We start from the raw sequence: 14,055 nt of genomic DNA on the forward strand, positions 1-14,055 counted from the left end.
AGGAGCACTGGTGATGGGTTTCTGTTTGTATAGGGATATAGCTTCTTTACAGGTCTTTAAAGCTACATATTTTAAAAATGTAAAACTTCACAGTATTTCTGCAGCTTCATTATTTTGTGTGATTCTTATAAAAGTGTTTTGTGTACTCTGATGTTTTATCATGTCATTTTACATTTAATATTTTTACTGCAAATACAAACATATATTTCAGTTTTCAAGATGTTTTATAAATGTTTTTAAATAAAATTAACTTATGTGATTAAAATCAGTTGTGTAGTTCAGTGCATTTCCACTATAGTGAATGAAAGCATGTATTTCAAATACTGTACATTTTGGAAAGAAAATCTGAGTTAATATAAGTAGGTACTTTAATATCTAAAAACCATATTAAAGTCTGAAGCAGATCAATACTCTGGCTTGACAAAAAGTGATGATCTGAAGACACTAATGTGAGAAGATTAGTACTGTATAAATTCACCCTCTTTTATTATATAAAGAGGCAGGCTTATTCTTTTCACCCTGGAGCATTAAAAGATTAAAATACATACAGAATCAATCCACGTTGTCATTTTAGAGCAAACACAGCCCTTCTGTTTATAGCTTGTCATGTTGCAACATCCTCTTTTATAATCGATGTTCATCTAAATTAAAAATATATCTTTCTTACTCAAACATTATGCTTTTAGAAAGATTGAAATGTAAGCTAATTTGTGTATTAATGCAAAAAGCATCTTTATATGTTACGCATGCAATGCGTGGCATATTATTGCTAAAGTACACTCTTCCAAAATTGTAAGTAATATTAAATTTCCATTTTTGCACATCGATAATTTGCACTCGTCCTCTCTCTCAGGGAGTTATGTGAGAAATTGGCACGCGTCCGCCAATACGAACCAGTGGGTGCAAAACCATTTATATTCGTCCAGACTGGGTCTCTGTGAAAAGCTAGGCCGCGTTCCAGTGGCTTTTTATGCAACCCGGACACTCAAAGCCTGTTTTTCCAGCCTCGTAGGAAAAGTGAATTCTTCCAACCCCTTCTTTGAATTCCCAGCACAGATGAGGAAATGGGGATCTCTGGCTTTAGGCCACAGTGTTATGCTGGAGCTCTCTCAACAAACAACTGACATTCTCTGTCAATCCCCTTCATCAGCGACGCACTTAGGAGGGGTTTCGGTATGTCTCCTGCATCCCAATGCCGAGGCACTCATTTCTGAACACAATTACACTGCAACTGTGGAGACCTGTGCTCTGGATAACCGTCCTGCCAATGTCTCCAAGGCAGGGAACAAAATCTCCACAAAAGCCATCTTCACAGAGTTCTTCACAAGAAATGAAATGTCTTACACGATTCAAATCTAATGTTTATAGAGCTCCAAACTGTGTGAGATGTTGGTAGTGGATGTTTTGCTTTTAAAAATACCTTTAGGATGTGGCAGATTTCTGCGGTCTGGCTGGCAGGTTTAAACAGGGAGTGGAAACCTCAAAGTCTGTCCCTATATGTATATGCTAAAGGAAAAAAATAATTATTTGCATTTGCATGTGTGTAGTGTGCTGGTCATTTCTGCTTGTATTTTCACAACCCCCAAAATATGAACGGTAAAGGCATTAAAGTGGACGTTTTTTTTCATGCTGTCGCTGTAAATGTACTGATGTACTGTATAAACTGCCGCCATAAAGCTGTCTTTGGCGTTAGCACTTATTTGAACAATTTTTAAGAGATGGTTATCACCAACGTGCATGCTCAATGGTGCGATTGCACAATGCCCGCAGATGAGCGCCAGGGGGTCGAGCAGTTCCCCGGAGGGGTGAGAAACCTACTACAGGCCAGCGGTGCAGCGTCGTACAGAACCGTTGCCTGCGCATTTCATAAATTCTGTCAAATCTAAGCGAGACGATGTGCGTTTACGTCTCAAGATACCGACATTGCGCCTTTTAATGTTCTGATTAAACGTAGGTGCCCCCTTACAAGACACGTCGTGGCCCGATTTAAGTGGTTTGGCTTGGCTGACTTTGGTCTACAAACTGCGAGACGATTTTTTTGGGGGGGTTGTTTTTATTTATTTTTTTCCGGCGAGGATGGTGCCTTTTTATAATGTCTGCTTTTGAAAGGACCCCGCTGTAGACCTAAAAAGCAGCAACAACAACAAACAAACACGGGAAAAAAAAAACAACAACCCGCGACCGATCACGACGGCTCCGCACGGGCGCTCGAGCCTGCCCCCCCTCTCTCCGCTTCCTCTTTGGTGCGCGAGGAGGCAGAAGCCGCGTCACCTGCGCGCGGGGTAGAGCTGGGAGCGCGCGGACCCGCCCTCCCCGCCGCCATTTCTGAGTCGGGCTGTGTGAGGCAGGCAGGCGGATTCCTGTATCAACAGGGTGAAGTGGGGGAGCCGCGAAAACGTACCTGAGTAAGGGCCTACCCGCGTTCGTCCGTTTTGTGTGGGGTTTTTTTTTTGTTTTAAAAAAAAATCCGAAAGCGTCGAGATCCGCTGCCGAGTGGGGGGGGGGATTGGTGACACCCGAGAGGCTGGAGACGGGCTGTTCTGCAGCACAATTCATTTTGCTTTTCGGGAGACGTGCGCGAAGGCCGCCATTTTCGTCAGCCTGCTTTTGGAAACTCTGTACCGGAGTCGAGAGAGAGAGAGACAGAGAGAGACCCCCCAGCCTTGTTGTTCCCCCACCCTCCCTCCGTCTCGGGAGCTGATTATTGCCGGCAAATCTGCGGGGTTGAGCCGGGGCCGTAGTCGTAACGCCGTTGAGCAAGATGGGGGACAGTTCGGTACAATAATATTTCCCGTTAGTTCAACGGACTGGCAGCGGCGGCTGAAGAACATTGTTTCGGCAGATGGTTGAGCGCTTCTTAAAGAGCTGCCAGAAAGCGGGCGCTCCTTCCTGCTGCTTGGGCCCTTTTCTAGGTCGTTGACATAGCGGGCGGTGGAAAAAGGCGGCATTATAATGTGTCCAAGTCGGCCTCGTAGCTAGAGCTCTCTTGTGAAACGTCAGGGAGGAAATCGGCGTTGCCGGTCGGGGCTGCCATCGTTTTAAAACTTCGTGCCGCGATCGGGGTGGGTGAAAACTCGCCCTTGAGCTCTCAACGAAACTAGGCGTTTCCAACCCACCCCCCCAAAAAAAAAAAACCGGACGTTTTTTATTGATTTTTTTTGTTCTTAATCATTTGGATCCCGTCTCGAGTCCGCCCCGCCATGTCCAACGCGCGGTTCGACCCCTCGGACCGGTCCAGTTGGTATTTCGGGCCGGTGTCGCGGCAGGAGGCGCAGAACAGACTGCAGGGGCAGAGGCACGGCATGTTCCTGGTGCGGGACTCCTCGACGTGCCCGGGGGACTACGTGCTGTCGGTGTCCGAGAACTCCAAGGTGTCCCACTACATCATCAACTCGCTGCCCAACAAGAAGTTCAAGATCGGCGACCAGGAGTTCGAGCACCTGCCGGCCCTGCTGGAGTTTTACAAAATCCATTACCTGGACACCACGACGCTGATCGAGCCGGCTCCGAGGTGGGTGCCATCGGGTTGGGGTCTGCGGCTGCAGCGAGGAGGAGGAGGAGGAGGGTGAACGCATTTGTGTGCGGGCTGTGAACTTCGATTTCCTGTTTTTCTTTTTATTATCTGTTGAGGGGGTTTAGTGTTGGTTTTTGTGTGTGTCTGTGTGTAAACCTAGTGCTTTGCCTGGAAGCCTTTCTGGTCAGTTCTTCCCCTTACTTGCTCTCGGGTGCTCAACTTCCGTTTTATTTTGAATCGAGAGGCGAGAAGGAACTATCGCCCTTTCAGGCTCGCTTGCTGGACGGGCTCGTTAATGTGGTCTTTGATCTTCTACCCCCCCCCCCCCCCCCCGCCAGAAATAAAAGAAATAAGATTGCATTGTTTGGGGGATATGCTGAAGATGGACCAAGAATAAAACTACTGTTCGCTCACTAGAATAGTGTGATATTGGGTTGAACGCGAGCTCTCAAATTTAGTGAGAAGTGCTTGGTTTGCTTGAGGGGGTTTAGGTTTTGTCGGAAACATTGGGGGAACTTTTAGCTTGTATATCTGTAAATAAGGAAAGGATACCAGGAAATCGGCGAAGCTGGTGTTGTGACAGCAACTAGTATTACATGTTGCAGACAGAAACCCCATGAGATATATTACTTTGTGGGCTCCTCTTGTTTCTCTTACCTGTTACTCTGTAGTTCGAAGTCAGTCTTATTTCAAATAACCTGTTAGAGGCAGTGCAGAACATTATGAAGAGTCCTTAGGTGACATGACCAGTTGGGGTTTCATTTTCAAATTGTCTGCTCAATTTGAAAATGAGCACTTTGGGGCTTTATTTTGAGACTTTTAACTTTGTTTTCTTAGCTTTTATGCACTTTAGCAATTAAACAAGCATAGATCTGTTTTAAGAAATAATAAATGATTGGTCAAGACCAGGTGGAAATTGTGCCAGAACACCAGGGTTAACACCCCTGCTCTTCAAGGAATGCCCTGGGGTTTTTAATCCCCTTGGTTTGTATTAAACAAAGCCGCAGGAATTATTTCTAGAGCAGTTTTCTACCATTTTGTAAAATCTTTGTTCCGATGGTACCATTGAAGAGACGAAACTGTTAATTGAGTTGCTTTGTGTTCCCGACGGTTGTTTTTGGGTTGAAGTGGGTCATGTGTGCGTTGCTCTTTTCAGATACCCAAATCCGTCTGTTGGGACCAGTCCCGCGCCCGTGGGACAGCCCGAGGAGAATCTGGAGTATGTTCGGACTCTGTATGACTTCACCGGGAGCGATGCCGAGGACTTGCCCTTCAAGAAGGGGGAGATCTTGGTTATCTTGGAGAAACCCGAGGAGCAGTGGTGGAGCGCCAGGAACAAGGAGGGACGAGTGGGCATGATCCCTGTGCCTTACGTAGAGAAGCTGGTTAGACCATCGCCACATCAGCACCAGTTCCATGGCAACAGGAATTCAAACAGCTATGGCATCCCTGAGCCTGCCCACGCCTACGCCCAGCCTCAGACACCCTCCCCTCTCCCCCCTACCACCCCAGGCGCAGTCATCAACCCCTTGCCCTCCACACAGAATGGACCTGTAATGGCTAAAGCCATCCAGAAACGTGTGCCTTGTGCTTATGACAAGACTGCCCTGGCACTAGAGGTAGGATCTGCATTTCTCTGTTCTTAATGATGTACCCCGTTCTTAATGAACTTATTTTCACCCATAACAATTTGACATTGCTCTTGCTGCTAATTGCACCACTTTTCATGAATCTTTGCCTTTTCTGCTTTGTTTTGATGTATAACATCTATGTCATGTTTGATATTAAACTTGAGTGTGGACTGTGATTGCACTGATTTCAGCCATGCTGTAAACTACGTACAGTTTTAAGGCTTCAACTATTAAAATGACAGCAAAGTCTAATTAGGGAAAGCTTTAACATGTTCCATTTAGAGTGTTAGTTTGGATTTTTTTTCTTTTCTTTTCACTAGCTCCATTTGTGTTCATTCCCCTGAGCGAATGTGCAAATTAGGTTGCTGTTCACGATAATGAAAATGCACTCAGAAATAGAAGGTGTAATTGGGTGCAAAAAGACCGACACATCATTGCTCATGCTATTCAGGGGATAAACTCGAGAATCTAATTTGGTGGAAATAAATGATCTTCATGTGCACGTCTAAAATTACTATATACCTTTATATATTAAACAGCTAGCATGGATGCAGCTGTCTTGTAAGTGGAAAGTCATTTATCTGAGCATTCTTCAGTGCACTTCGTGAACAGATTATAATACACTGCACTCTAAGAAACTACGATCTTCTTGTGCTGTTCATTCATCCATGTTGGATACAGCACAATTCTAGTCTAACATGACAGAGAACCTGAATTAGATGATTAAGACAGTTTCGCAAACTTTTTTCACATTTATGGTGCGACTCTAATCAAATCTCCAAAACATATTAACAGCACAATTCTTGATCTTTTTATGTCTCTTCTTCAAAAGAAGAGATTAAAGAGATTTTTTTTAAGACAGCCTCACCCTTAGCATTCAGTGGAAGCTGTACTTGGCAAGCAAGGGAGAAAATATCTGTAGGGTATAGCTTCACCTGGAGAAATACCAGAGAATGGGTGTGGGGAGCAGATTGAGAAAGCACAATATTGTATTTGTGCTAGTTTCCCCCGAGGACATGAATTTTTTCAGCAAATGTGCATGGTGGAAATTGCTCATCCTGTTGACAGGTATTCAGACAGACCCAGTAGCTGTCTATAGGGACGTTAGTTGGTGGTGCCATACCCATGCTTTTGAGCTGTAAAGTCACTTTATATATAGGGAATCTTAAATATAGGTGATGATATAAATGCTGTCTTGTTGATTACAAGATAGAACTGTTTTGCAGACTTTTGTATTTGGGAAGTTGGGTATTAAAGGTAATAATGAGTATTTAGAAGTGTTATTTTGTAACAGCAGCTGAAAATGTAAGCATTATTAAGAATGGTGGTATCGGAGTCATACAGGAGACATTCAGTCATTGTAGGCAAAATATCAACATAATGTAAGGGGGGTGCCATTTTTCTTACTTGCGATGATCCTCCTCCGTATTCACATTTTAATTATCTGAGCTGTATTTTTTTAGCATAGATTGTTCTAATCTTGGGATTTCTGTTAGGCTCAGAATGGAACAGGAGTTTATCAGTGTTTTGGCAGAATGGAGTTCATTCATGGAGGAGCAGTTAAAAATATGAATCCCCTCAATGCTCTACTAAGATTGAGTGGGTCCAAAAACACTGTTTAACAAATGCTTCGATAGTGCATACTCACATTTTACTCTTCCATCTATAACTATTAGTATTTTGTTAAGCATTCTGTTTGAAATATCTGTAATGACCCCTTAGAAGGTTTGTTTAGTCTTTTCTATTCATTGATTGATCCCTGCTTGGAGGTACAGTTACTTTGTGTCTTTATTTAGCTATGTATTCTTAATAATGGGCAGCAGTATCCTCTGGAAAAGTGTTTTGATCAGTAGGTTTTCATGATGACTTTCAATTTAGCATTGAATATTTGTGATCTGATTTGATGGCAATACTTAGGGACAGTATTGCCAAGAAAAGTCTAAATTCCATCTGAGAACTGATACAGTATATGTTTGTTTGAAAGGTAATGCCCTTTTAGGTTTGAAACTCAGTTACATAATCTCAGCTATTGTGACTAGCTAGGCCTGGTAGAGCCTCTAGCACAGCAGTGTAGTGCTTTACTATCCTATCACTAGATAGAGAACACTATAGTAAAAGTGAATATATCAAGTAATTTATGATGTTTGTGTGCTAATAGGTTAGTTGTTGGTGGACTGCTGAGGTTATGAAAGTGTTTTTGAAACATGGATAGTTTTGATTCATTCTTCTTAGCTGAAAGATAGTCTCATGAAAATGTGACCACAGACATTCAGATGGTGAAATAGAAATGTTGAGAAATAAGACTTTTCTTGGATAACTCCTATGTTTTAGATCTAGATATTGTAATGCTTGAAGACGTCATGTATTTGTTTAATTTTGAAGACTTTATTTAAATCAGTGTATGCTGTATTAATCTGTGATTGAATGTGATTTTCATGTCTCTCTAAACCAGTTAGAAATAGGCAATCTTTTTGATCCTAATTACAAAAAATAGATTAGGTTAGATATCAAGAGTCACAGATCCCTCAGATTATGTATTTGTCTTGATTTAACCAGTTCCAATCGCTTTTCTTTTTACCATATCTCAGAAATAAGAGATGGCGATTAGGGACTTTTAAAAAAAAAAATCTCAACATGTTAACCTTTTGTATGGGAAAGTGTAATTGAATGTGAACCGCAGAGGATAATGAAATTCCACAGTTTGTGTGGTCTTGGGTAGCTTGAATACTTTCGGCAGCTGATGTTTTGTTGCTAAACTTGGATGCAAGATAATGCCATTTTGGAAATGTTTATTTTAGAGAGTTTTTTTTATGACACAGGATGACTGGGAAGTTGCACGTGCTTAAATTAGAATTTTGGTTTGGTTTCCCTTGCAGTTTCGATTGCATGGGCGTAAGATTTAGTTTGTCAACTTCTAAAATGTTTGGTTTGACAGGGAAATCCGAATAAAACTTGCCCCACTTTGGAAACGTAGATCTGCATTTGTTTTACAACATTGATACTTTTTATAACATAGGAAGTACGTAGGATCTATTTAACATGATAAACTGTCGCTGTACATTGGAGAAAAGTCTGCTGAACCTTCTGAAATGGTATTGAAAATGTTCAGACATTAAAAAATGTTTCATGTAGAATTACTTTTTAGAACACTTACGACACATGATTGAGGTCTGAATGGATGTAAATCGATGGGTGTGCAGTTTATTTAATTTGTTTTGTTTTTTTTTCCCTGACAGGTCGGCGATATTGTAAAAGTGACAAGGATGAACATTAGTGGCCAGTGGGAAGGAGAGGTGAATGGTCGGAGAGGCCTGTTTCCTTTCACTCACGTCAAAATAATTGATCCCCAGAACCCAGAAGAAAACGAATGATGAGTGCAGTTTTTGCATCTTTGCCACCTCCATTCGTCCGTCCTGCTATCATCGGCATCATGTTTGGTGCGCTGCTTCAATGAGCTTAATCTGCCAGACCGTGTTGCAGTCAACGAAGAAATAATTTAATCTGCAGCAGTTGTTGGAGTTTGCTTCTGACTGTTTTAAACTCTGCCTGTAAACTGCCATTAACCCCTCTCCTGTTATTGGGAATTGTTTTAATATGTCTCTTTCTTTTTTATCACCTCCCCCCACCCCTTTGGACTGTAGGCCATCTAATACTGAGCCATTAAGTGAGATGTATACTGTCACTCTGAAATTATGACTAGATTTTTTTTTCTTTTCATGTTTGGAGTTTAAAGCTGCTTTAACTGTTTGCAAGCCAAATGTGTTATTTCAGCTCTGTGTCAAAAGACTGGAAGGGGTTATTGAATTCAAGAAGACTTAAGCAACACAGGTGGAGAAGAGAACAGAGGCTATGAAAATTCTGAAAGGAAGTTGCTACTGTGCTGTCAAAGCCAATTGTTCACATTTTTACCTTAAATATAGTGGAAGGTTGCTGCCTTTATTTTAGAATAATTGAAATATGTGAAGTTTGAGTGTTTAACTGTGTGACCTGAAATGTCTTTAGCTTAAAAGGATAAGGGGAAAGAAAAATCATTTAAAGTAAAAACTAATTTGTCTAAGTATAGAGCAGAAGCAGCAGCAAGAACATGAGACCTATTTCAAGGTGTTCTCTCTCTAGTCTTTTTTTTAACAAAGACCACTTTGGCCTCAGTTCTTAGAATGAAGCTGGTGTTGAGACCTTTTCAGAGAAAGTTTGACAGGCTGTATTTTGTTGGGAGTCAACTGTACATTAGTTCTAGCCCTTTTTTACCATAGACATGCTCAAATAATAGCCACAGTTTAGAAAAAAAATGTTTTAGGTGCAATAGAACTCTAAAACAGACGTATTTATTAGGCGCACTGTTTGTGACAAGCTTTGAAAGGGAAGGGTTTCCAGGTTTTAAGGGTGAGTGCTCTCTTGCAGTAGCCCTGTATCATTACTTACAAGTAATCTAGGGGTATAGGACAGGAAGCACGCTAAGCGGTCAGCTTACTGCTTTTCCTGAGAATTTCGTTGGACATCTTCAGAATGTGGGCATTAAGTCCTGTCACTTACATGATCTCAATTGTTTCCCACCTAAGTTGTTCAAATTATCAGAATACTACAGGGGCAGAAGGCATACTTTGCACATCTGCTGAGCAACACATTTTGTTTTTTCTCTCCTTTTCATTTAAGGCATAATTTAGATAGCTGTATCCGGTTAAATCAAGGTTTCATCGATCTATCACACCACTTGGAAAAACACCAAGAATTTCCCCATGGCACCTGAAAATGTAAAATAAAGAATTCTAGGAGTATCAGAAAGCATGGTGGCTTACTGGTCTTATTTCTACATTTAAAATAAATCTGTATTTCCCCTTTTAATGCTTTGTGCTCTTGAATCTCTCTAGCTTTGTTGTAGGCTGTTAGAATACTGCATAAAAGGCTGTTGCACAGAAAAAGTGTTCATGCTGCTGCCTTTCAATAGTGTCTTATCCCAAACCCAGGTTCAGAGATTAATGGAGCTGAACTATTGATCTCGGACTTGTAAGATTTCTTCTTAAAAATCCGCTTTTGACCCGTGCATTACAGATTGTGGTGAAATAAACTCTTGCGCAAACCTAAACTGAAAAAGAAATATAAAAGGGAAGATGTCTGTCAGTGGCCTCTGTGCATGATATCCTGACCTTGCATTCGTTTAAGGAGAAGGTCAGATGCTGCTTTGTTACCTAATGTTTCTTCTAACCTATTTTTTATTGCATCTCTGGAATGGCCGTATCTCTTCCTGTGTAATGCTAATGTTACCAGTGTGACCTCCATTATAACTCTTTGATTGAGCAATATTTAGTATTTTTCTAAAGGCATTGAATTTGCAGACATTTTGCTCTAATTAAAATGGAGGTTGGTTTAACATCTGTTTGATTTTTATGACATTAACAGTATTACAATACTTTATTCATATTTAGGAAGCAGAGTGTCCGTGTTTCTATTTTATTAAAAAAATGTGCCTTTTATTTTCTTATACCATTTACACATGTAATAAGTCACATGGTTAACAAGTGTTGGTAAAAGAAGCATTATGTACAGTGAAAGTAAATAAAATTTACTTCAACTTCTAGTATTCATTTATCCAGGTTTCTTTTGAGCATTTTTAAAACATTCTGGTATCTTAAATTGTGAAATGCAAAATAAGAGCAAAAAGGGTTGGGTTTAGATGTGAATATCAGGAGAAACCGTGCTCATTCTACTGTGGTTTTCACTTTGTCCCAGAGAAGCAAGCAATTAGTGCATTTTAATAAGGTTCTATAACCGGAATCAATGAAGGAGCTCTGGGGGAAATGGTTTAAGGCTGTTCTTGTCATACTGCATGTAGAAGCACTAAAAAAAGTTTCAACACATGAAAATCTTTAAAACCCAAGGGTTAAGACTTCAAAAATGGGAGCAGTTGGAATTTGGAAGAAGCAGTTGAATTCTTACGATGTTCTCAGTTCTTCCTTAAATTCATACTGCCTGCAGTGGACTGAAGAAAGTCAACTAGGTGACCATTAGTTATATTGTTGGCATTATAAAACCACATGCACCTGTGCTGGTTTTTGCAGTATTTTTTTTTCTCCAAACAATTGACAATTGATGACTTGCATCTGTTGTCTTGGATAAAAGCTCTTTTTTTTAACAAAGCAAGCACGATGGCAAACAGTTGTTTTCCATGTTAACTAATAATCGAGAGCTTCTCAAAACTTCCCATTCATGCTGCTCAAAGCCCAGTATTTGTAATGCAGACGGCACATCTGAAATTGTATGTGTCCTGATATCAGGTGGTAAGAATGAGCGGTTAGGAGAGGCGTTTGATACCTTCAGCATGGAATTTTACCACTGGTTTCTTGGAGCACGTAATGCCTCAGATTCATTTGAACATTTTCATAGACATCTGTTAATGGTTGTTCCACATACAGAATACAAAGCTTTTGTGAGTTTCCAATAAAACATCTTGCAAGACATCTGTTATATTCGTGATTTTTGCCGAGTACCAATTACGTGTACTGTGATGGCACAACAGTTTTGTGTTTTCCCGAAAGCAGTATAGGAATGATTTAATTTTGCCTATCATTCTTTCTATTGGGTCACTAGAAAAAGACTCCAGTGGATTTGCTTGAAAAATTATTTTTTCCAAAGTGTATAATGTGAAATAATTACCTAAATATTAAGTCTGCAGTAAAATGCAAAGATTAAAAATGCATCTCTTAAAACATTATTTCAGTTACTGCACCTGTTAAATTTTAATAACCAAGTAATTGTGTAAGTTTACTGGTAACCCCACTTTTACATTAGTAGCTGATTGTACTATATACAGTAAGTTGTGACTATTTTTCAAGTACGCACTAATGTAGCATAACAGAAGGCCACTGCATTGTGGTAACTAGCCATTTTAATTGCATTTACTTGGTGTGACAGATTGTTACAAGCACATAAAGCCAACACTTCAATTACTCCAGGTAATGTCTAAGTACTAACAGACTTTGTGTTTTCTGCTGGCATGTCTCCATTTTGGCATGCATTTTTTAAGAAACGGGCTGAAGAAACTGCTGTGTCTAACAAAAAAGGGGAAATTTGCAAAAAAAGACTGAACTAGAATTTTCATGAGCAAGTCCCATATGTGTTCAAAGAAAAATGTCAGCCTTTAAGGGGAAAAGCATTTTGAAGGGGCTGCATCATACATGTGGATTATGTGTGTATATTATATGTACATATCTATAGATTGTAAAGAATATTGGAGTATTTTTAAAATGACAAAATTCTCTGCTAATATTTATCTTGTGTGATAATTGTTCTGGCTACATGCAGTGTATAGTTCTTTCAAAATACAATAAAAAGCTGAGTCTTGTAGATCCCACGATCAACACCTCTGTGCAACACTTTTTCAGACTCATTTGTGTATTTGGTATGTTTACAGTGCTTTGAGTATCTTGAAAAGCATTCATAAATAGAATTGTATTGTAATCACCTCCTAGTAATTTATAACTGGGGCTGCATTCTCTTCTGGTGTTTTTTTCTGGGTCTTCTTCAATAGAAGTAAAGAGGCTCTTATGACAAATGTGCCAAAACATCTATTTCTGGAGTGGGAAATACCCTTTAGAAACGGCAGTAATTAATTTAAATGCAGACATGGCTGCTTTTCAAGGTTAGAGATCCTGCATTTGAAATGAGTTGTATCTATAATCAATCAGAACTTCAGTAAAGTCACAAACTGGAAAGTAATTTGGCCCACAGTGCAATTTAAACATACTGAAGGTACAATATATTGTATGACTTCTTTATGTAAATTGGATCTGGTTTATATTTGTCCCCATCTCTTAAATTATCTGTTTCCTGAAGAGAATGCAGGATGAAATCTTAACTTGATGCAACAGTGAAAATGTTTTCTATCAGGTGGAAGATCGGGTGTCTGGAAACAATGTAAGTATTTTTTATGGAGAATTATTTTAGCTCCATTTCTGCCCACAAGGCTGTGTGTTGCTTTCCGTGAGATTCAAAGAAGGGTTTGTGTACTTTCAAAATTCATGTCTTCATGGTGTGGAATGATAATCCAAATTTCCGAAAATGTGAGTTACAACAGAGAATGTTGAAATGGGCTAGGTAATGAAGTCAACTGAAAAGGGCTAAACTACCCATACCTTCTCCCACCCCACTGACAGGCTTTGCATACAGAGCCTGATGAGAACGGTGATCTGTGTGAACAGGTGCAAAGAAGGGGTAAACATAACTGCATCTATCACTGCAACCACCAAAAGAAACACTGCAGAATCAGCATTGTAATGTGAGGTTGAAATTACTTCTGTAAAACAAATATTGTTGAAACATTTTTTGTAGATGTGACATCTATACTGTATATAAGGCCCAAGGCTCAGAGAAACCTAGTTTCATCAGGAGGGATTGCATGTTTTACAGTTGGCTAGTATACTGTAAAACCAATCGGGACTTTAGTAACTATTTCTAGCGAAACAATCAAGTTGATGTAAAAATGTATACATCATACTTTATACTGCCTATTTATAATAACTGAGGCAAAGAGTTCTGCATTTCTTGAATCGGTAGAATAAAAAGATTGAACTGTAGACTGCAAGCTGTAGTTCAATTGACTATGACAGCCAACAGTTGCCAATATCTCCTGTTTTAGAAGCCTCTAAGCCTTTTTTGAATATGAATGTGATATGTGATTGCTCACTTAAGAGCCATTATGCTACACTTCTGGCTTTCGGATTGCTTATCCTTCCCAACGGAATTAACCTGTACTAATTCATCCAATGCAGCAACAACATGGAACTGCGTGATTGAGTACCCACGGTCTGTTCCAGCATGGACTGTCAACTGTGTGCAAATAATTTGCACTGTGTTACTTATAGAATTATGCAGATTAAAATGCCGCCATGTGGGTGATATGATATTTCTGTTCTT

General features: G+C 40.0%; 1 protein-coding gene across 1 annotated transcript; it reads left to right on the forward strand.

The window, feature by feature from the left end:
- The first annotated feature begins 2,275 nt into the window (after positions 1–2,275).
- Positions 2,276–11,598, forward strand: crkl (v-crk avian sarcoma virus CT10 oncogene homolog-like). The gene is made up of 3 exons (XM_006640253.3): positions 2,276–3,511; positions 4,671–5,133; positions 8,382–11,598. The coding sequence occupies exons 1-3, from the start codon at positions 3,201–3,203 to the stop codon at positions 8,514–8,516; spliced, it is 909 nt and encodes a 302-aa protein (XP_006640316.1). The 5' UTR covers positions 2,276–3,200; the 3' UTR covers positions 8,517–11,598.
- The last annotated feature ends 2,457 nt before the right edge of the window (positions 11,599–14,055 follow it).

Source organism: Lepisosteus oculatus, chromosome 22 (assembly GCF_040954835.1).
Source record: "Lepisosteus oculatus isolate fLepOcu1 chromosome 22, fLepOcu1.hap2, whole genome shotgun sequence".
NCBI lineage: Eukaryota > Metazoa > Chordata > Actinopteri > Semionotiformes > Lepisosteidae > Lepisosteus > Lepisosteus oculatus.